We start from the raw sequence: 20791 nt of genomic DNA, 5'->3' as shown, positions 1-20791 counted from the left end.
TTCATTAGAAAATAATTCTTTAGTATGTGTGATTCTCATTAGAGGAAGAAGTTTTCTTCTCAATGGCTGAAATGGACATGTCTCACAGCCTTTCCTCCCTGCCACCTCTTGGAGACCCTCCAACTATGGATCTAGACTTGTCTTTGACTAGTACATATACAAACACACCAGCAGGATCTCCACTGAGCACAACAGTGGTATGTATAATATTAGCTATATTTAAAATCTTCTTGAAATCAACGTTTTTTTCCTGTTGTATAAATATTCTTTACAATGTCAAGAGCTGTTACAAAACTAGGGTAATTGAATGTGTTGACTATGTTTCTATCTGAGGATAGGCCGGACATTCTTTAAGAACTTCGCTAAGGCAGTGAAGATGTTTAGATCTGACAGTTTTTCCTTGAAGCTGTAGGAACTGTATTGGGAAGATTCTCATCTGTTTGGCTACTGAGACAGAAAATGGAATGTATTTGTTTTCATTTGCCTTGAAACTTACGTAGAAAACTTATAAAATATCCTTTTGTTTTTGTAACTGGATATTTGGGTTTTCTTTTATTATGGACAGCATAGGTGATGGCAATAAAAAGCAGAAATTCATTGTATTAATTCATCAAATGAGAAAAATGTGTACTGTTAGTCTCTGTCTTTTCAAAATTTGTTAGGTGCTTAATGTTTAATTAAAGCTATGGAAAACATATGCTTTTTACAGAGAAACAGGAGAATATATGTTGAGAAAGAGAGCAAGTATATCCGGGTTTATAAATATGTGGTAAAGACTATCATAAAATTAAAATATATAACTTAAAATGAAGCGTATGTGCATAATTCACTTGAGTTTTAACAGGCCATGAAATGGCATGCTGTTCATAGTTTATGTACAGATTTCTTTGTTACTTTGCCTATTGTTTGCTAGATCTAATACATGCACACATACACATGGGTTGCTCTGAAATTAATGCCTCCTATTTATTTCCATGGAAATTACAACATACACAAAAAGCACAATAACACTCTATGATGGAGACTGTTCTCATCTACCAAACACTATTTTTCCATGTAATCACCATCATTAGCTGTGCATTTTCACCAGTCACGAGTAAGAGCCTGCATGCTACATTTATAAGAATCTGCACCAGTGGAGGTGACCCACTGTTTCACAGCTGCTGTGACAGTGTTGTTGCTAGGAAAATGTCCATGCAGTGCATCTTTCATCCATGCAGTCCAAACAGATGGAAGTCAGAAGGTGCCTAATCCACACTGTGAAACAGATGTTGTAGGGCAGTTCAGCCAGGATTGACAGTGTAATCCACAGTCTTCAAATTGGTATGAGGCATGGTGTTATTGTGTTACAAGAGGACTGACTCTGGAAGTTTGAGCCTTCAGCTTAGTCAGCATTGTGATGTAGCGGTCAAAGTTTGTTTGTTTATTTATTTATTTATTGTCTAGGCTCCAGAAAATCCAGAAGGGTCACCCCTTTCCTGTCCTGAAAGACCATGCACATCACTTTACCCACCATGTCTTGCACTTTTTCTTTGATGGGGATTTCATGTCACCACTGCATGGACTGCCATTTTGACGCTGTCTTGTAGTGTTGACATTGCATCTCATACCAGTAATCATGTGAGTCAGGAAACTTTCAGCTTCATATTGGCTCACTGAGTCCTGACAAACTGCATACAGTGTTCTTTCTGTTCCAGAATGAGCATTTGTGGGACCCAAATAGTAATAACTTCACAATATTCCAACATTGCCACCATCATTTCCAGTACGTTGAAGCTGATGTTAAGCTCTGTACACATTCCCTGTTCATAATCTGCTGATTTGTGTGGATGAGCTAATCAAGACACTCTTCATTTCATAGTATGACTGTACGTGGCTATCCAAAACATGGCTTGTCATTCACATTGCTGACAACCACTGCTGAAACACAGCACCCACCTTCTTGCTGTGCTCACATCCACTCTGTGGTCTCAATAAACGTTCAGCAAGCATTGATGAATGTCAGTGAGTGCAATTTTTTCTTCATGGAGAAATTCAGTTTCACGCCTTTGCTTCTTGTGTGGTGCCTTTTTGTCAGACTACCCTCTGCTGCCATCTGTTGCTCAGCAACAATGGAATATATTGATGGGAAGGTTTAATCTCTATTGCCTTACTTCCAACATTCACCTCTGACAATGTGGACTAATGTAATAACATAGGAGGCATTACTTTTGGAACAGCTATCTCTTTTATGCACATATATATACACATCTATTTAGCAAACTTCAAGATCATATGTATTTTTGTTTTAGCTTCAACCAACCTGGGGTGATTTTCTTGATCGTAACAAACAAGAACTACAGCCTCCAAGAGGTTCTTCGCTTGCAGCCAACGTGGTTCACCAGGCTTCCTTAAGGAGGACATGTAAGTAAAAATGCTGTTTTACATTCTGCTCCCTAGATGATACTGGAAATAAAGTTTGATTGAGCAATATGGTAAAAAAAAAAAAAAAAAAAAAAAAAAAAGAAGATAATGTTACGAATTTGTTGTTTACACAAACTTAATTTTATATTTCAGCTATTCCATCCAGATCTGTTTCTGTGGATGAATCCAGACCTGAGCTTCTTTTTAGACTCACAGTGGGAACTTTCTCAGTGTCTGTACTTCATATTGACCCCTTACCTCCAGCTGAAAGTTCACTGAACCATAACCCTTTGACACCAATGGCTCGAGATTTCTTTGCCCGAATAGAAAAGATTGAGCCAGTTAAGTTTGCAACTGAAGATTTTCTGTCCTTCCAAGAAGTATTTTCAGAAGCTTGTTCTCATGATCACCTTAGGTATAACTTTGCTTATTAATAAACCAATTTAATATATACATATATATATATCTGTTAAGTAAGCTTGAATAAACAATAAAGTTTATATCCATTGGGCTTGCAACTTAACTGAATGTTAGACTGTTCATTTCAAAATAGCCTTATGTTTTGACACCTGTTGTCTAAGACTACTGCTATTTTTATTAAAAAAACAAACAAACAAACAAGCACAACATATGAGAAGTGCATAAACAATGAAGTGAGCCTAGCTCCCTTCTATTACAGATTGATTAAACTAGGCACAGTTTCTACTGCAGAAAGCCAGGGAATCGGGATCATTACCTAAATGACTTCTTCAGAAATAGCTGTATTTTTAGGACCATCTTTATTGCAAAAGAAGGATTCTGTTTTGAGAAACTTAGGTTTTTACTTATTGCAAAATACAAATTATACAGTTATACAATACAGAATGCAGTTAAGAAGATCCTAGTTCAGGAAACAATTTTTTGCCCAGAAGTTTTAATTGCCCCAGTGCAGCCTGAGATACAGAGCATTTAGGAGTGGAAATATGTTTTCTTACTTTATGGCTCTGATCTAAACTTTCTTAGGCATCAGACATTGTCTAAATAAGGATGTTAGATTTGCAGCTTTTCTTGAATAACACGTTGTTAAATGTCTAAAATGGTCTTCGTGATTTTCTGTACATTAATCATTGTTGAACGTGTGATGTGAAATCCTTTCACTTTCTTGATAAAGTGATAACTAGAAAAATTGTTTTAAGTTACAAATTGCAACAGTTTTAATGATGTTGAAAACGTTTGCAGTGATACTTTTTTTCCCATGCTTAAAGCTTGACTTTTCTTAATTTTATTGTTTCATGCTAATTTCCGTAATTCATACCTTTTATCATTCAGATTTATAGGTACTGGCATCAAAGTGTCCTATGAACAAAGACAAAGGTCTGCTTCTCGCAGTTTTAGTACGGATTTATCTATTGGGAATATGGAGTTTCTGGAATGCCTTTTCTCTACTGACTCTCATTCCATTCAGCCTCACTATACAGAGGTAAAAAAATAAAATAAAATAGGGTATCTCCCCAGAAAATATAAATTGTGTAATTGAAAATGCTAGATTTTAAAATAGTTACAGTATTTATGTAAAAAGTTTATAAATGCTATGGTTTTAAGATATGTCTTGTATTTGTTGCAAGATCAGATGTTGAACCAGACTGCTGTCATACCTGTCAAAGGTGGTATTAGTTAACCAAACTTCACTAATTTACTCCTCTTTCAAATATACTTAACTCAGTTTGGGAATTAGAGTAAGCTTTTTCCAAACACTTACTCATGGAGTTAAGGAATGGGGAAATTCCTTTAGGTGATGATTAATGTTCGAGCTCTTTTAATGATGAGAAGCATCTAATGAAGTGACTGAACAAAGGGATGGAGTAAATGGTTGGGCCAAGACTCTATTCATTAACTTGAATCCAGGATTACATGCTATCTTTTCTAGTAAAAATATCATAAATATGTTCTGCTATGACAACTCTTCTTATTATCCATTAATTATCTTAACTCTATTATTTTAAAGCTGCTGACATTTCGTTCTGAAGAAGAAAATGATTCTCATGCACTGCCATGCCTTCAGCTTCATTATAGGCATTCAGAGAATAGAGGACCTCAGGTAAGGAGGGATATTAAAAACACCAAGTTTCTGCATAATAGCCTTTGTCTAGTTTTGTTCATTTTTACAAGAAGGTATCTTGTACAACTGAGAGTATTTAACCAATAATTATTTGCTTCATTATATTGTTTTTAAGGATTTTAGTACTTTTTCTCTTTCTTTTCAGGGTAGCCAAGGCAGACTTAGTTCTGTTCCACAGAAAGCAGAGTTACAAATAAAGTTAAGTCCAGTGTTTTGTGAGCTGGATATTAGTATTGTGGACAGATTAAATTCCTTACTTCAACCACAGAAACTAACTACAGTGGAGATGATGGCATCTCACATGTATACTTCTTACAACAAACACATAAATTTGGTAAGTTAAAAATGAAATTTATTAAGAAACATGCTGAATTTTTGCAACAGAAAGACAGGTCAGTTTTCTAACCTGTGGGATTTTTTTTGCTGGTTTATAAGTTCTGATAAAGAACAGAAGCTGTCTGATTTGGATACTCATTTTAGATTCAGTGATTGCATGCATGATAACAGACCTAAAGAATATGATAGCTACTTCATAAACTGTGCAATTTCACAGCTTCTTGAGACAAACAGAGCTGGACAAAAAGGGGAAATCTTGAATGATTTCTAATTTTGAATCTGTCCTGTCGTGCTCTTTAGCAGCAGTAACTGTTGCTTACAGTTTTACATATGTATTGAAATTTTAAGTTGTCAGTCAGCCCAGTTTTCTGTACTGCGCCATATCCACTTTTGGTGCAGGTAATAGAAGGGACAGGCAACTGATGCATTGCATTGCAGTGATCAAGGACAAACAGAAGTTGCAGCTTGTTAATCTTGGTTCAAGTTGTCAGTAGGATTAATATTAGTATATTTAGCATAAGAATATTTAACTTGAAGGCTCTTTTTCAAATGACATAATAGAGGATTAATGAACTAACTGACTTTTCACATGAAAAACTGTCAAAGAATTTTAATGTTACGTTGATTACAGAACAATTAGTTCTCAAAACTTAATTAAGAGAGTCCAGATATCAGTGAATGAAATTTTGCTAATTGTGTAGAAAATGTATAAGATATTAACAATTTTTATCAGTGCAGTTATGTTCTGAAAATTGGAGTCTTTTCATTGATGGTCAACAGGGTGCCATCCACAGGGAGGTCTTGAATGACACATGTCAGTGACAGGAGCTGGAACCCAGGACATACTGAAAGGGGCAGCCATGCAGCTGGTAGTTCCTGGCTTCGCAACAGTAGCATTTTATTTATTAAATCTCTGAGTAATGGTTTTAACAAGGTCACTTGGTTTGTTCAGCCTAAAGAAGAGAAGACTGAGGGGCAGGTGCTGATCGCTAGTGACAGCAACAGGACTTGAGGAAATGGCATGGAGCTATGTGAGGGGAGGGTCAGGTTGAGATTCTTCACCAGAGGGTAATGGGCATGGAAAAGGCTCCCCAGGCCAGTGGTCACAGCACTGAGCTTCTGTAAGTTGAATAAATGTTTGGACAGCACTCTCAGACATAGGGTTTGAATTTTGGGCAGTGTTGTGTGGAGACAGGAGTTGGACTCGGTGGTCCTTTTGGGTTCCTTCCAGCTTGGGACATTCTGTGCTTCTGTAGGATTTCCTAACTGCTGCTGAGTATAGTTTGGTACTCTTACTCTAATTTGAAGGGGAAAACTAACCATTTATGAAAGATTGCTACCGCTGTTGTAAATATTTGACTTAAAATTAAGAGGATTTTTAACAGTATCAATAATAGAAGAGTAATCTAGAAAGTAATAATGATCGGTCCTTCATCTATTATGTGCAATATATGAAACTGAGCTTTTTTTTTTTTTTAGAGTATTACAGAAAAAGCTTTCTCCGTAGTTATTTTTAGCATTATTTTCTCTAATACAGGTTTTTTTTATTTTCTTCTGTTTATTTGTTTTAGCATAAAGCATTCACTGAAGTTTTTCTGGACGATTCGCATACTCCTGCAAACTGTAGAGTTTCAGTTCAAGTCTCTGCCCCTGCACTAAATTTGTCTGTTCGCTTCCCAATACCTGACCTGCGGTCAGATCAGGAAAGAGGACCGTGGTTTAAGAAGTCACTTCAGAAAGAGATTCTTCATCTTGAATTTACAGATATAGAATTTAAAACTGAGTTTATAGGAGGCTCAACTCCAGAACAGGTTAAATTAGAACTCACTTTTAAAGAGCTAACTGGTAAGTGTGTTCACATTGTGTTTGAATATTCTTTATTATTATTATTATTATTATTATTATTATTATTTTTACCAGAAATTACCCAGTTGATACAAAGGTCTTCCATTAAGGATTAATAATGACTTCTCTCCTTTTGATGGACTAACATTCCATCTCCATTTTGGAGCAGATACCTCTCATGCAGTGTAGTGTTCTGTGCTAGAAATTAGCATAAGTCAATTAATACAAATAGGAGATGGGGATAATGGACATAGGTGCAGTGCTTGAGATCTGAGCTAATATTTCTGTTATTTTCTGTCGTGTTGTCTTATGTCTTTGTTTTCAGTTTAGTATTTTCCTGTATCTCTCATTGCTTTGGGCTAATTTTGTAGATGCTATGGGAGGAATACAGTTAAATGAGAAATCTCAGTTCTAGTTTAAAAATATAGAGAAATATGGTTTCCTAAATAATTGCCATTGAGAAAATGGTAATACTCTTATAACCCAAGTATCTTACAAAGTAAGAAGACAGAAACCAAACAGCTTTCAAATTGTAGAAGTTGATGTGTTTTTTTGTGGAAAGGAAGAGAAAATGCACAAAGGTGCCTTGTGAGCAGCTTGGATAGGTCAGCCTATTGGACTCCAAGCTGAGGGGCAGGTGACCTTAAGTTAGCAGCTGTCATTATTTTCATGAATTTTTCTACTGTCTTTCTGTGTGTTCAGATTATCACAGGCACCCTGTAGATAGCGGTTGTCGTTCCTGAGTCAACTTTTTTTCTACTATATTTTTCTGTTTAGGTTCATTTGAAGAAGATAAAACACAAGCACCAGTAAAATTTTTTCAAGTGTCTGGCGGTGTTGATGGAGATATAACATCATCAGACAACTTTGATTGGCCTCGGTAAAATAATGTTTTATTTTTCAGTGTAGATAGTATTTTTGAAGTACTGCTGTTGTTGAAATTTTAATGCTGACTACTTGTGTGGTGAATGCTTTAAAATTAATTGTGAAGAAAGAACGTGAAAGGAACCCAAGAACTTAGGAAAATTCTGTCTTTATCATCAAGATGGTTTTAGTGGATAATGTTTTCTGGATAGGTTTAAGTAAATTTCAGTTCAAGGTGATCTTGAAGAAGACTTGAAACTTTGTGCAATCTAATTTGTCACTTTACATTTTCTCTTACTTTTACATTGAAGACTGAATACAGAACAACAACAACAAAAGCATAGATTTTTGACTCAAAATATTAATAAACTGGTACAAAGCTGTAACAACAATGAGAATACTTGTTTTGAGTGTTGTTGCAACTTGTAAGGCAACACAATGCCTCAGTTACTGGACAGAATCACCTAATGCTGTTTAAAAAGGTGACTTTAGAATTTGCTACGTATATTTTTTGCCACAATTTTCAGTGGCTTTTTGACAGTATTTCTGCATGGAAATTTTTTTCAGTATGTTTTTTTTTTTTGTATGATGATAGAAATAAAATATTCTGTAAGAGTTTGTAGTCATGATGTACAGAGAGCATGCAGAGCATTAGTTTGTTTTTATTTTTGTTTGTTTCTGATAGCTGCTAATGGCATGAAGATAAAAACATTATTTTGAGAAAGCATTTTCTGTGGTCACCCCATGGTTGCTTGATAGTGTTGAAAATAACAGACACTAACCTTTTGGCCTGGTGATTCTTTCTACATTCCTTTGTGCCTTTAAGTTTGGTGTTTTTTCTCAGTTTGTCACTCCCTCTAACAAAATGTTCCTGCTGATAAAAGAGCCCTGATCTTTGACTTGCTAAGTCTACTTGTGCTTACTGGTTTAATAGTAGAGCAGACATGTGTCTCTGCAGTAATATAAAAATTCTTTGCATCTCTAATGGCTTGTTCTGCATCTCCAACATCAGGATTGTACTGAAAATAAACCCTCTGGCTGTACACTCCATTCTGGAAAGGATAGCAGCTGAGGAGGAGGAAGGAGATGTTAACTTTCAAGAAGAAGAAGAAGGAGGGCCTCATTCTTTGAAAGATGTCTGTGATATTAGAAGACCAGAGCCTTCTCCTTTTTCTTCTCGTAGAGTCATGTTTGAAAATGAAGAGGTACTTTGAAATTTTATTATTGCTTTGTGCTAATAGTACGTAAAATTAATGTATTCTCACACTTAGATCTTCTCGCTTACGTGCATCTTCTGACACACAGTTGTTTGTTTTTATTTTCACCTTGGGGTTTGTTTTGTTTTTCTTTCAGATGGTGATGCCAGGAGATGTAGTTGAAATGACTGAGTTTCAGGATAAAACAATTAACAATTCTCATTATGTGCTGGAGCTCATGTTACCAAACATTCACTTAACATTACCAAACAGAAGCTTTTATGAAAAACTTTATAACAGGCAAGTATGATAATTGTTTTACTTAGTTATCATTGCCTATACTTCTAGTTCTGTACTAATTGTTGATGAAAGCATTTAAATGAGTGACTATAGCTGGAATTCATTTGAATGGTTTCCTGAGAATATAAAGTACTTTGTAAAATACGTTTCACTTGAGAGTTAACTTCAGGGGCACTATCATATGTCTGATTGGTGCTATAGGAGCCAGTTGTTGAAAAAGTATGCGGCAGATTTTGTGAACAAAGGATAAAGTTAAATAGCCTTTTGCTTTCAGTGAAAAATTTATTCAGATCTTTGTTCACAGTGCGTAGTTCTGCCCTAATATTTCTGAATTCTCCTTTATAAATAATCATTATACTTCAAAAACTGTTGAATTCTTTTTTTTTCCTTTTAATTCAGTGACTTTCCTCTTAAAAATTAAAAGTTCATAAGGCAGGGGCAAAACTCTAGCAGTACGTTTTTATTTTTGTTATTTTAACTTTTACAGAGGCTAATGAGGGAAAGTGAACTTGACTTAAATCCTGATTCCTGTCGCTGTTTCTGTTAGTTGTTCCTAATATGTGGCAGGGAGAGAGGAGGGTAAAAGCAACTCAAATACTGATTAAAAAAAATAACTATTATGCTACATGTTACCTACATGGAGAAAGATAATGATTTATGCTATCCTGTGTTGGCCATTATTTTTCTTCTAAGGTTGCAATGCTTAAACTTTCATTGAATGCTCAGGTTATTGAACGTACAAGTTCTGTTGCACTAATAGACACAGACTCATGTAAAATCAAAATAAATAATGTTTCCAGCAACTTCACTTTGAAATTGATGTGATCAAAATATTTTTTCTCCCCAGCATATTTGTCCAACATGCACCAATTACTAGAGATTTCTGTGTCACTATTAATGCTATAATATGCCATATGCATACTGTAATTATGGGGGGAAATAAATTTTCATTATTTATGGCTTTTATTCCTGGAAACATTATTCTTTCTTGTTCTCTTGACCTTTCTCCTCTTCGTTTATGCAATCTGGTATATAAAATTTGTGAAGGAGATAGTGCTTTATTCATCTTATTTGGAATATAGTATTTTATATAATGATAATAATGTATTTCTTTCTAGAATCAGCAATGATTTGCTGCTGTGGGAACCAACCGCTCCATCTCCTGTAGAAACATTTGAAAACCTTTCTTATGGTGTTGGACTATCTGTGGCCAGTCAACTCATCAATACTTTCAGTAAAGACAGCTTCAGTCAATTTAAATCTGCAGTTAATTATGGTAATGCACATAATAGATCCTCTTGAACTGTTGTGATACAAGGGCATAATTGGCTGAAGTGATTATCATGATACTGGAAAGAACGTGCAAATTTGTAAGAAAGTTTTTAAACTGAGAAGAAAAAATGTAGACTGCTTTCCAATTAAGTAAAAATAAGTGTGAAATTAAATTGCACCACCTGGATAAACAATGAGTTATTGGTATAATGTGTGTTAACTAAAAAGTTAGTCATTTGCTATTTTATTTCTTAGATGATGAGAGTGGATCTGAAGAGGAAACACTACAATATTATTCCACTGTTGATCCAAATTATCGTTCACGCAGAAGGAAAAAGCTTGACCCGCAGAATAAACATTCGCAAAGCTTTCTATCTGTTCAGCTAAATGTTACACATGGATTAGTGTCGATATTCACAGATGTAAAGGTAAGATGCTGAGGCTGGAAAATAACATAAAATCAAATATGGTACGTAAAAAGTTCTTTTGCTTTGGCCATTGGACCCTTTCATGCAAAATGTCCTGTCTCCTTGAAGGAACAAGTGTATATAACAGTAACTCTGTAATCTTCTTACATTCTACATACTATAATGTAACTACACTGTAAAGTGACATAATGTTTTAGCAATTTTTTTTGAACTTAGTTCAGCATAAGAATAATGAAATGCAAGCAGAAAAATGATGTTAGTAGCAAGTGTTAGGTTAGTCTGAACTATCTAACTGCATCAACTCAGCATATCATTTCTGCTCTTCCTTCAGCAGGATGATGGAAAAACGCTAGAAGGAAAATATGGAGAATTCTGGTTAGAATTCAACAATGGTTCACTTTTCAGTGTGACTAAATATGAAGGTTTTGAAGATAGACACTACGTTTGTCTCCATTCTAGCAGCCTCAATTTGTATCATCAAGGTAGGGTTGGGGTTGAGGTGGCTGTGGGAGCTAAATTTGAAGGAGATATTCTTGCATTTTTTCAGGAGAAGAAAATGCTGCTATTTCCCCCCTTCCCCCCGCTTTTTCTGCCCTGGTAGTATATCACTTAATTGTAAATCATGGATAATGCTCCTAAGATACTGCAGTGATGCAGCAGTTTAGTTCAAGCTTTTCCTGTCAACTGCTTGTCTTTAAAGATTTTGTGGTCCTCTTATACATGTTAGCTGTACAATCTGTTCTTTATTATGAATGTAGACACTTATGCATGGTACTGGCTATTTTGTTTAAAAAGGTACTGGACACAAAAGAAACAACAAAAAAGAAACAAAAAACACCTCACAAAATTTTAGTTAGATTAAAGATTTTAGCTATAACCATGTTTTTTAAATATTGCATCACCTGTAACCTTTCTTTTGCAATTTGTGGTTGTGTGTATGCCTGACTATTTGGTGGTAATGGAAGGATTTTAAAGACATTAAGAATAAAAAGGATTTTCCTTAACACTTCATTAGTAGCAGCATTGAACCACAGTGTAACTCACTACACAATTTCTGCAGGTATGGTGGATGGGGCCGTCCCTTCATCTGAAATTCGACTGCCCAGCACAATACGTCCCCATTGGTTAGAACCTACTATTTGTTTTTCGGAAGAAGATGGTCTTAGTAGGACATCTTCAGATGGTGTGGGAGAGAACTGCCCAAACATGCTGACCGTTGCAGTCAAAATCCAATCAGATAAAATAGAGAGCAATACAAAGGTTTGTGTTTTTAAGTTTGTGCTTTTATTCATCTCTGTGTATATCAGAGTACTTAGATTTTACATTACAAGGTTTATAGATGAAGAAACCGTTACTTATGAGCCACTTTTTAATTTTGTTAAAATTGGATTTTCATGGGTGAATTGTGAATTTTATCTATCAGCACAATGTAGTAATTCTTCCACTACTTTGCTGATCACACGATATACTTACTGTCCAACTGACCTTTTGTGTTTTAACCTGGTTGAGTTAATCAAACCAGGCAAAACAAATATGAAGAGTTACAAGTTATTCCAATCAGTTTACTGACAGTGTTGTCTATTGCATAGCCTTTGCTTGCCTGTTTGAAGCAGCTCTCTGGTAATTGAGTTGGCTTCAACAGTAGCATTCATTAGCATGGCTAAAAGATGACCTGTTTGGCTGCATAATGGTGACAAACAGGTTGGTAAAGTAATCTAGGGAGGGAAGGAATCTGCATAGCAGCAGAATGTCACTGTGGCTCAGTTGACTCAGGTTTAAACACACTGTAATATGGGACTCCACTGGGTTGGTACTCCTTTTAATTCCTGGTGAAGCTTAGAATGAATGAATAGCCTTCCTACTGCCACTAGAAAATTGATAATAATTTTCAGACTATCACAAATACTAGACTATATTAAACAAGGTTTCTGTTTTAGGAAACAGATTTTTTGTTGTTGTTTTGTTTAATCCTGATCCAGTCCTTCCATTTTTAGACAATTCTGTTTAGACAATTTATAGTCAATTTTGGGAGAGCAAGGGTGAATACTTCATAATCTAGATCTCAATCATTTGTATGTATTTCATGTAAACTAATTTGTGCAGCTTTCTTGTACAGGAATTTCTAGTTGCTGTTGGGCTAAGAGGAGCCACCCTTCAACACAGAGTGTTGCCTTCAGGTCTAAGCTGGCATGAACAGGTCAGATTTCTAGAGTTTCCTCATCTGCATTTTCAACTTCAGTCTCATTATTTTATGGCAATTGCTTTAAATTTGAAACTAAACCTCAGAGCTTTTATATTCGGTTTTGTCCTACTTTTTTACCCTGTGGAAAGATGATTTCAGATTAAAAATCAGTAATCCATTAATTTCTTGCATTATGAAAGTGCATTAATAATCCTTGACGTAAATAAACAATGTAAAAAGAAAAAAGCCCCCAAACTAACCCAACCAAAACCCCACTACTTGCAGTGCCGAAATCATTTTTGCATTTTCCCTTTCTGCTCACTTAATTCCTCAGTTGCTGATTTCTGTTTCCTGTTTTGCCGTTAGCAGAGTAGCAGTAGTAGGTGTATGTATTTGCATGTACACCATACTGAATTACAGATAGTAAACTATCTCATTTAAGCTTATCCTGCTTATCCTTCAACACAATATGCTTATTTTTATGTTCGTTTCTTATGTGCTACTGTATGGAGCTGTACTTGTTGCCTTGAGCTCAGCCATTTCACAGCTTTTTTCTCTCCATGGTGCTTCTGTGAGTTCTCTGCTTTACATAGTCCTGCTTATTATTTACAGAGTGAATTTTTGTTCAGTTAATGTTGTCTGAAGTGCACTTGGATATCTTTTCTGGAAGGAGGTGGAATGGGTCATAGGAGTAAGTAGGGCACATGACTAAAAGACTAGTACTACTGATTTGGACGTTACTTGAAACAATTTTAAAGAGAAACCTTCAGAGCGTAACAGATTTGAGAGAGAAATCTGAGAGATATCATCTCAATGAGGAGGATAGGAATTTATTACATGCAGTGTGATCTACATTACTGCTGATACTGTAGTATCGAAATGAAAATACAAACAATAGCAAAGACAGATGAATGGAACTGGGTAATGTTTTAGAAATGGTATGTTAGGAGCTAGATGGCCAGCCACTTTGGATTCTGTGGATCAATCTCTTCCGCATCTTTAAGTCTACACGTTTGTTTGTTGCATTTTTTGCCCAATTTACATTCAGTGCTCTCCTATGTTCATATACTGGGTAAGCACTTTCAAATATTTGAGCTTACTTCACTACCTGTTCCTTCCAGTAATAAAATGTTTTATTATCGTACCTGTTACAGATTTTCTTTTTTCTAATGTGTTATTGTTTGTTAAATTAGCAGATGCTGAAATATTATAATTATATATTTATGATTTTTAGATTTTATATTTTTTGAATATTTCTGATGAGCCTGTTTTGGGGTATAATCCTCCAGCTACGGTTACAACTTTTCATGTGCATCTATGGAGTTGTGCTCTTGATTACAGGTAAATAAAATGCAAGTCTGTGTCATTTGGTGGCGCTGCAGCAATATATTTATTCATTTTAAACATTCTAGTTTGTATATTGTTAATAACATTTATTTATTTGTTTGGAAAACATGCTAAATAGAAATACAGCAAACTGTAAGAAATCTGAAGCAAGATAAGCACTTGTGTAAGACAGGGAAGGTTTGGCTGCTTCTAAATGTATGGATATATAAAGTAAGTTTATCAATGAGAAATAAAAATTATTTGTTATTACACAATACATATTTTATATAATAAACCACGATTTTTAATTAAAAAAAAATATTTTTCTATTTGTTGCTAGGCCCGTGTATTTGCCAGTCAGATCTCTACTTACTGTTGAAACTTTCAGCATTTCCAGCAGTGTTGCAGTAGATAAATCCTATTCTACTCTCAGGTATAATTTAAGTGCTTGTGAAACACAGGATCTTCTGTGAAACTTGTAGTGCTTGTTTGCTATTTGATCTATGAAGCATTCACATTGTGTAAATGATAACACTGGTGAACTATATCTTTGAAATATACTTTGTTCATGTGTAATCATTCTTTTTTATTAGGCTAAACACGTTACTCTTTTTGTTGGATTGCTTTTGTTAATAACTAGCAATTCTGCAATTTTTAAAAATAATGAAAGCTGGAAAAACAAAATTGCATTTTCTTGATTACCAGCACTTAATGTTTCAGCTAGATTTATTATGTGTAAATGTATTAATTAACAAAATATTTACGGATTATTGACTATCTTTAGTATGTTGATAACAATGAAACTCTATCTGAATATGCATTCTTTGTATATTAGTATCAGAACATGTATGTAAGGACCTGTAAGCACATGGATGTTCTGGTGAGGAACATCTGCCAGGTTACTAATTTCTATTGGTAATACCTGCTAGATGGTCTTTTAAACAAATATTTGTTCTTTAAGAAAAAAATAAAAAATAAATAAAAGTATTACTCTAATAATTCTATACATGCGTTTTTGTTGTTGTTGTTGTTTGTTTTAGGAAGGACCAAATTTATAAATGGAAGTAATTAGCGAAAGTGAATGAATCTTGCAGTTATTAGATTCATGTTACAGAGTTAATTGACAGATTTGGAAATTATGAGAAGTTAAAGTGATCGTGTAGAGTTTGGAATTAGGATATATTTTTCTATTCTAAATGTTGTTTCTTTTCCATGCCTGCTGAATGTTGTAGCATTTATTTGATGTGTTTATTTCATCTAGTGTTTTGTTTGTTTGTTTTGGTTTACTGATGTTCTAGGATAATTTTAGATGAAGCTGCTTTGCATCTGTCTGACAAGTGCAACACTGTTATGGTAAACCTCCATAGAGGTAAGGATTTAATCAGTTCTTGAATTTCTGATCATAGAATCACAAGGTTGCAAAGGACCTACAAGATCATTTAGTCCAACCGTCCTCCTATCACCGTTACTACAGCTACACTACTAAACCATATCTCGTAGCGCATGTTAGAGCCTTACAGGAATATTCAGCATATATAAAGATTATTGAAGGTTTGATAAGATGAGTAGTGGCTAGCTGGATATGAAATGAGTAGTTCAGTACTGAAGGAAAAATGATTGTTCCAGTTTAGATTTATAGTCACAGAAGCATGTCAGAGAAGCTCTTTTCACGAGTTACACATTCTCAGTAGTTGAACTTGAAAGTTGTTGTATGGCTTGAAATTCTAGGTAATCTTATCAGAAAAATATTAGCTATTCTACTCTGTTTTATACAGTAGCAACTGTTAGAATTGAGAAACTTGCAGCAATATTAAAAAAAAAAATGGAGAAGTGATGAAGCTCTGTGCCCACAAATGAGTGTATTTAGCTTAGCTGAGATATCTCTAGTGAAGGACAGAATAAAGGCATGCGTGTGGTGTTAAAACAAAAAAGTGGGGAGGTAAGTTATTCTTGGTACTGAACGATGGGTACGGTATTAAAACGTCCTCTCTACTACTTCAACAGTAAGCAGCTAGGATGCTTAGTCACGCAGTCTCTGTGTGCCTCTGGCTCTAACTTATGTGGACAGGATAAGGATGAATTTCTAATAGATTGCACTGCACACAGGTAGTGTTCCTACAAGCGTTGTACTGGAAAAAGTTTTGGCAAAATGATCTGCTTTAATACTTTAACAACCAAAAATAAAAATGGGAAGATACTTTTTTTTTTTCTTTTTAAATTTTTTTATGTATTGTCTTTCAGATTATGTTCGTGTTATGGATATGGGCCTGCTGGAACTAACTATTACAACAGTAAAATCTGATTCAGATGGGGAAAGAGTAAGTATTTAACCACAAATAAAACAAAATCTAAAATAACGAGGACTGATTTGTGATTTATAAATTACTTTATTTTATTTAGAATCAAGTATACTTTTTTAAGTTTGTGTGTACATTTTTTAGTTCTATTTGACTAATTTTAAACTGTGTATAGAAGCTATTTTTATGGAACTTCAGATTGAGTTTAAGAGTACTCTTAAGTGTGTCTTCTTGTTATCCAGACTAAACCACGTTTTGAGCTGCGCTGTTCCAGTGATGTAATCCATATTCGCACCTGCTCTGATTCATGTGCTGCACTAATGAATCTTATACAGTATATTGCGAGTTATGGTGATTTACATCCTCCAAGTAAAACAGATATTAAATGTGGAGTTAACAAGCCAAAAATGAAGGTATAAAAATCACAAAATAACATTGATGTAACTAGCTGTACACTTTCTGTTAATCTGTTTTAGTTTTGATATCTACATTCCTTCTCCAAAGAACATAAGAAATGCTTTAAAAAATTAGTTTGTATCTGACTCAAAAGTATTTGAGAGTAAAATGTTACCTTTAGTTTTATTTTTTTCTGTCTTGATCACTACCAGATGGTTGTAAATGTTTTCTGCTGTTTACTTAGTGTACTATATTCATATAGAACATGAAAAAAGAAATTCTAGGACATATATGAGGTGTCCAAGTCCTCTAATGAAGTAAGTACCCCAGATCAGTTTTTTGTTCTGTTTTATGAATCATGTAGGTCATAGTTCCATTTTAATTGATAATTTATAAAGTTGTCTGGCTTTTAATAAAGTTTAACTGCTGTGTTACAGGACATTCTATCAAAATCTTATTTATATGATATAGCCGTTATTTTAAATATGACCATCTATTGTTTGTTGCCTCTAGGTGGAGAGCTTTAGCCAGCCCTCTTCACATGGACCCCTGCTTGCTGAATCAGAGCAACAGATTTTACGGGATTTAATGAGTGATGCTATGGAGGAAATTGAGACTCATCAGACTTCTGCTGCTGCGAAGATAGAGCCTAATGGTAAGAATCCATTGGAGTCATAACTAAACATGAAGTGCAACCTTTCTCTAAGGAAAGCAGGATCAAAAGTTTTGTGTATATTGATTGAGACACTGCAGAAATAATTGGAGCACGCTTTTTATGTCTGAAGTCTTCTAACAATCAGGTACTAAATTCTCACTGTTAATAGCAGTAATGTAAAATTAATTTAAGATCATAGTCAGATACACATTACTTAAATAGTGGCAGCAGCAAAGAAGGTGTCAGATTTTGTGCGTCTCTATCAAAGACCCCTAATTGTCAGAGTAAGCTAGCATGGGTGTAAGTTATGTGCATTCTGTGGTGTGGAGGAATCGAAAACCACTATGGTGTATACAGAGATAAACCAGGAGGATGGTACACTTCCAAGTCACAAACAAAACTTGGAGCCACGAGGAAATCTTTTAATTAGCAGACGTAACAAAGTAATTGATTTAAACACAGAATTATGGCTTCTGCATCCTGATTGCAGCTAAATCCAGGTTTAATTTGGCTAAGGATTTTGTGCTGCAAATAGTGATAATATTTATTTCCACAGTTGAAGGTAAGCTACTGGTATGATACTGGAAGTTATTCATAGTGTCATCCCATTACTGGAATGGGATGATGTTTTGTATCTATATGATATTTTTATGAATGTTTTATCTTTAGAATTATCTCTTCTAGTAACTAGTTATGAATATATTGTAATTGTTTTAATTGTATGGTAGACTAATTTTTTAAAAATGTCTCTTCAACTTCTATCAGCTTCTCCTGATACTGCAATTAAAGTAACAAGTTTCACTTAATCACTCGTTATTTTGTTGATGCTTTGTAAAGACTTTTCCAATGAAGCATGTTTTTTCTCTGCTCCCAGGAGTTTTGGATGACAGATCTCAAACTCAGGAACCATCTTGCTCAGATCTCTTCCTGTTTCCAGATGAGAGTGGAAATGTCTCACAAGATCCAAGTCCTACTTACGCTTCATTCACTCATCACCTGATAAATGAAACCGTGGGAGATGTTCCTGCAGAAAGTGATGATTTCTGCATTCTTTTTGCACCCAAAGCTGCTGTTTCTGTAAGAAGTTTGAGAATTACTAAATAAATAAAAAAAATCCATGTGAGCTATATGTAAACAGAGTTAGAAGGTTTTGTGAGTGCACAAAAATTTTTTTTTTTGGTGAAAGAAGTTCATGCACTGTTACCATCAGAAAAATATTTTTAAATAGATCAAGTTTTTCTATATCTCAGGAAAATGTTCTGTGAGCTGGATATTATATCAGAGCTTATATACATTTTATTCATGATTAATTATTGCCATTTGGCTTACAATAAAAGCATAGTTTACAAAGAAGTTGTAAGAAAAATACAATACTTAAAAGATATGCAACATTGTTATCTTTTAACATTGTATTCATTTTTTTCATAGACCAAGCTTCAGTAGTCTTGTGAGCATAAGATCTTGTAAGCACCAGACACAGAAAAGCTTGTGTACCATGTCACTCCACTATCTGTCCACTGCATTAAAAGATTTGGGAAACTATGCTCAAACTGTCTGAAAACAGTTTGTGTTCATGTTCTTCATATAATCTCTGGTTGTATTCTGCTTAATAAACAGAACTAGTTATGGATTCCTGATCAGTAGTATTTGCCCAGTTATCTTCGATCTTGTCTGTTTCCAGTAGTGCTTATATAGTAGACCTGTGTTTGTCATGTACACATGGAGTATGTGGTGTCCTTACCCTCAGAATGTTTTGTTTTATTTTCAGTTTGGAATTCATTATTCTTAACTTATGCTCAGCTTCTAATTTATTCTTATGTGCTTTTTGTTTTTTTTACTTTATACATGTAATTCCTAAACCAAACCTGTGTTGTATAACCTTCAGAAAACAGTATAGAACAGTCTCTTTTCATAGGAAGAAATTAAACATCTTAGTAAGGAATGCATATTTTATCTCCTTAACGTTATTTGTTTTTATGTACGTTTTTAGGAGAAAGAAGAAGAACCAATAATAAAAAAACTGGTTGATGATGCAATTTTGATAAAGGAAAATCATTTCAGTCAACCTGTGAAAAAAACAGATGCAAGCAAAGCTCCCCTTCATTTTCCTATTCCTTTGGTACGCTACGTTGTGAAGGAAATCTCTCTTATTTGGCATCTTTATGGTGGAAGGGATTTTGGGTCTGCACCACCACCATCTCCAGCTAAAAGTTTCATGTAAGTATTTGACATAGTTCTGAACATTAGTACATTTTAAAATACTTTACTTCCCTTTGGTTTGAGATTGCATAGTAAGATTAACCTTAAGTCAGCCTCTCTTACTCCTTTGCTCCTTCCACACAAGAAATAAGTCTATCTCAGTGTATGTTTCCAGTGTCTTAAGCTTAACAATCTGGATTTTTGTTGTGGCATTTTATTTATTAATTTCTTTTGAGACTGGAGTAATGGTTTTGCTATTAAGTGTTAGATGAAAAATAAAATTTCCTCAGCAGGTGGAGCTTAAGGGGTGTAAGAGACTATTGCTGTAGTAGCTGGGGTCTAATTTGAAGGAAGTCTTGTAAGCTAAAGATGAATTAATGTTATCATAGACAAAATTTATGGAAGTAAATTTGCTGGGAAACATTCACCTAACATTCCATGTCAGTATGTGTTACTTAGTAATAGAATGGGTTCTTTTGGTTAACATTAACTCAACTTCCAGTCTCTGTTCACAGTGAGATGGCTTTAAGTTAGTCAAGAGAAGTGGTTTATTTTTCTTTTTTTCTTTTTTTCCCCCACAGAAGTCCCCATAGTTCTCCTTCTCATACACCGACAAGACATGGAAGAAGTACGGCGTGTGGGGGAAGAGGAAGAAACCCAGACTTCCTAATGGAAATACAATTAAGCAAGGTAAATGACAAAAATCTTTAGCCATGGCTGTGAAAATATCATTACATGGTATACTGGTTTAATAGCAGCTTTCCATTTGAATTAAGTAGGCTTTCTTCCAGTAGTATCTGTCTACATCTAAGCAATTACATTGAAAGTGGTAGGTTTAGAATTAGTTAACAGGAAATGTATTTGTGTTTCTGGCAGAGTATTGCTTATTCTGTGACTGAACATGTTTCTAAAGATGGAAGATACTTAATATTATACGCTTAAAATTTGTTTTCATTATATTGTACAACTGTTGTATTTTTCTGTCCTCAGTTTT

The 20791-nt window shown here is 34.6% G+C and overlaps 1 protein-coding gene across 3 annotated transcripts in view; it reads left to right on the top strand.

Moving 5' to 3' along the window:
* The window catches only part of ATG2A (autophagy related 2A), a 44373-nt gene that overhangs the window by 11389 nt on the left and 12193 nt on the right, over positions 1-20791 (top strand). For 2 of the 3 annotated variants that reach the window (XM_040702051.2, XM_015287777.4), the window contains exons 9-32: positions 43-197; positions 2292-2403; positions 2557-2818; positions 3712-3862; positions 4388-4480; positions 4647-4835; positions 6409-6682; positions 7460-7562; positions 8559-8751; positions 8900-9042; positions 10161-10318; positions 10570-10742; positions 11074-11224; positions 11803-12002; positions 12859-12939; positions 14159-14265; positions 14591-14683; positions 15549-15619; positions 16492-16568; positions 16790-16960; positions 17457-17598; positions 18473-18675; positions 19589-19815; positions 20379-20487. In XM_040702051.2, coding sequence (XP_040557985.1) covers positions 43-197; positions 2292-2403; positions 2557-2818; positions 3712-3862; positions 4388-4480; positions 4647-4835; positions 6409-6682; positions 7460-7562; positions 8559-8751; positions 8900-9042; positions 10161-10318; positions 10570-10742; positions 11074-11224; positions 11803-12002; positions 12859-12939; positions 14159-14265; positions 14591-14683; positions 15549-15619; positions 16492-16568; positions 16790-16960; positions 17457-17598; positions 18473-18675; positions 19589-19815; positions 20379-20487 — 3638 coding nt within the window. The remainder of the gene's footprint in view (positions 1-42; positions 198-2291; positions 2404-2556; positions 2819-3711; positions 3863-4387; positions 4481-4646; positions 4836-6408; positions 6683-7459; positions 7563-8558; positions 8752-8899; positions 9043-10160; positions 10319-10569; positions 10743-11073; positions 11225-11802; positions 12003-12858; positions 12940-14158; positions 14266-14590; positions 14684-15548; positions 15620-16491; positions 16569-16789; positions 16961-17456; positions 17599-18472; positions 18676-19588; positions 19816-20378; positions 20488-20791) is intronic. The other variant, XM_040702052.2, reaches the window with a different exon arrangement.

Source organism: Gallus gallus, chromosome 5 (genome assembly GCF_016699485.2).
Source record: "Gallus gallus isolate bGalGal1 chromosome 5, bGalGal1.mat.broiler.GRCg7b, whole genome shotgun sequence".
NCBI lineage: Eukaryota > Metazoa > Chordata > Aves > Galliformes > Phasianidae > Gallus > Gallus gallus.
Note: the sequence above shows the minus strand (reverse complement) of the source record. Positions and strands in the feature narration are given on the sequence as shown.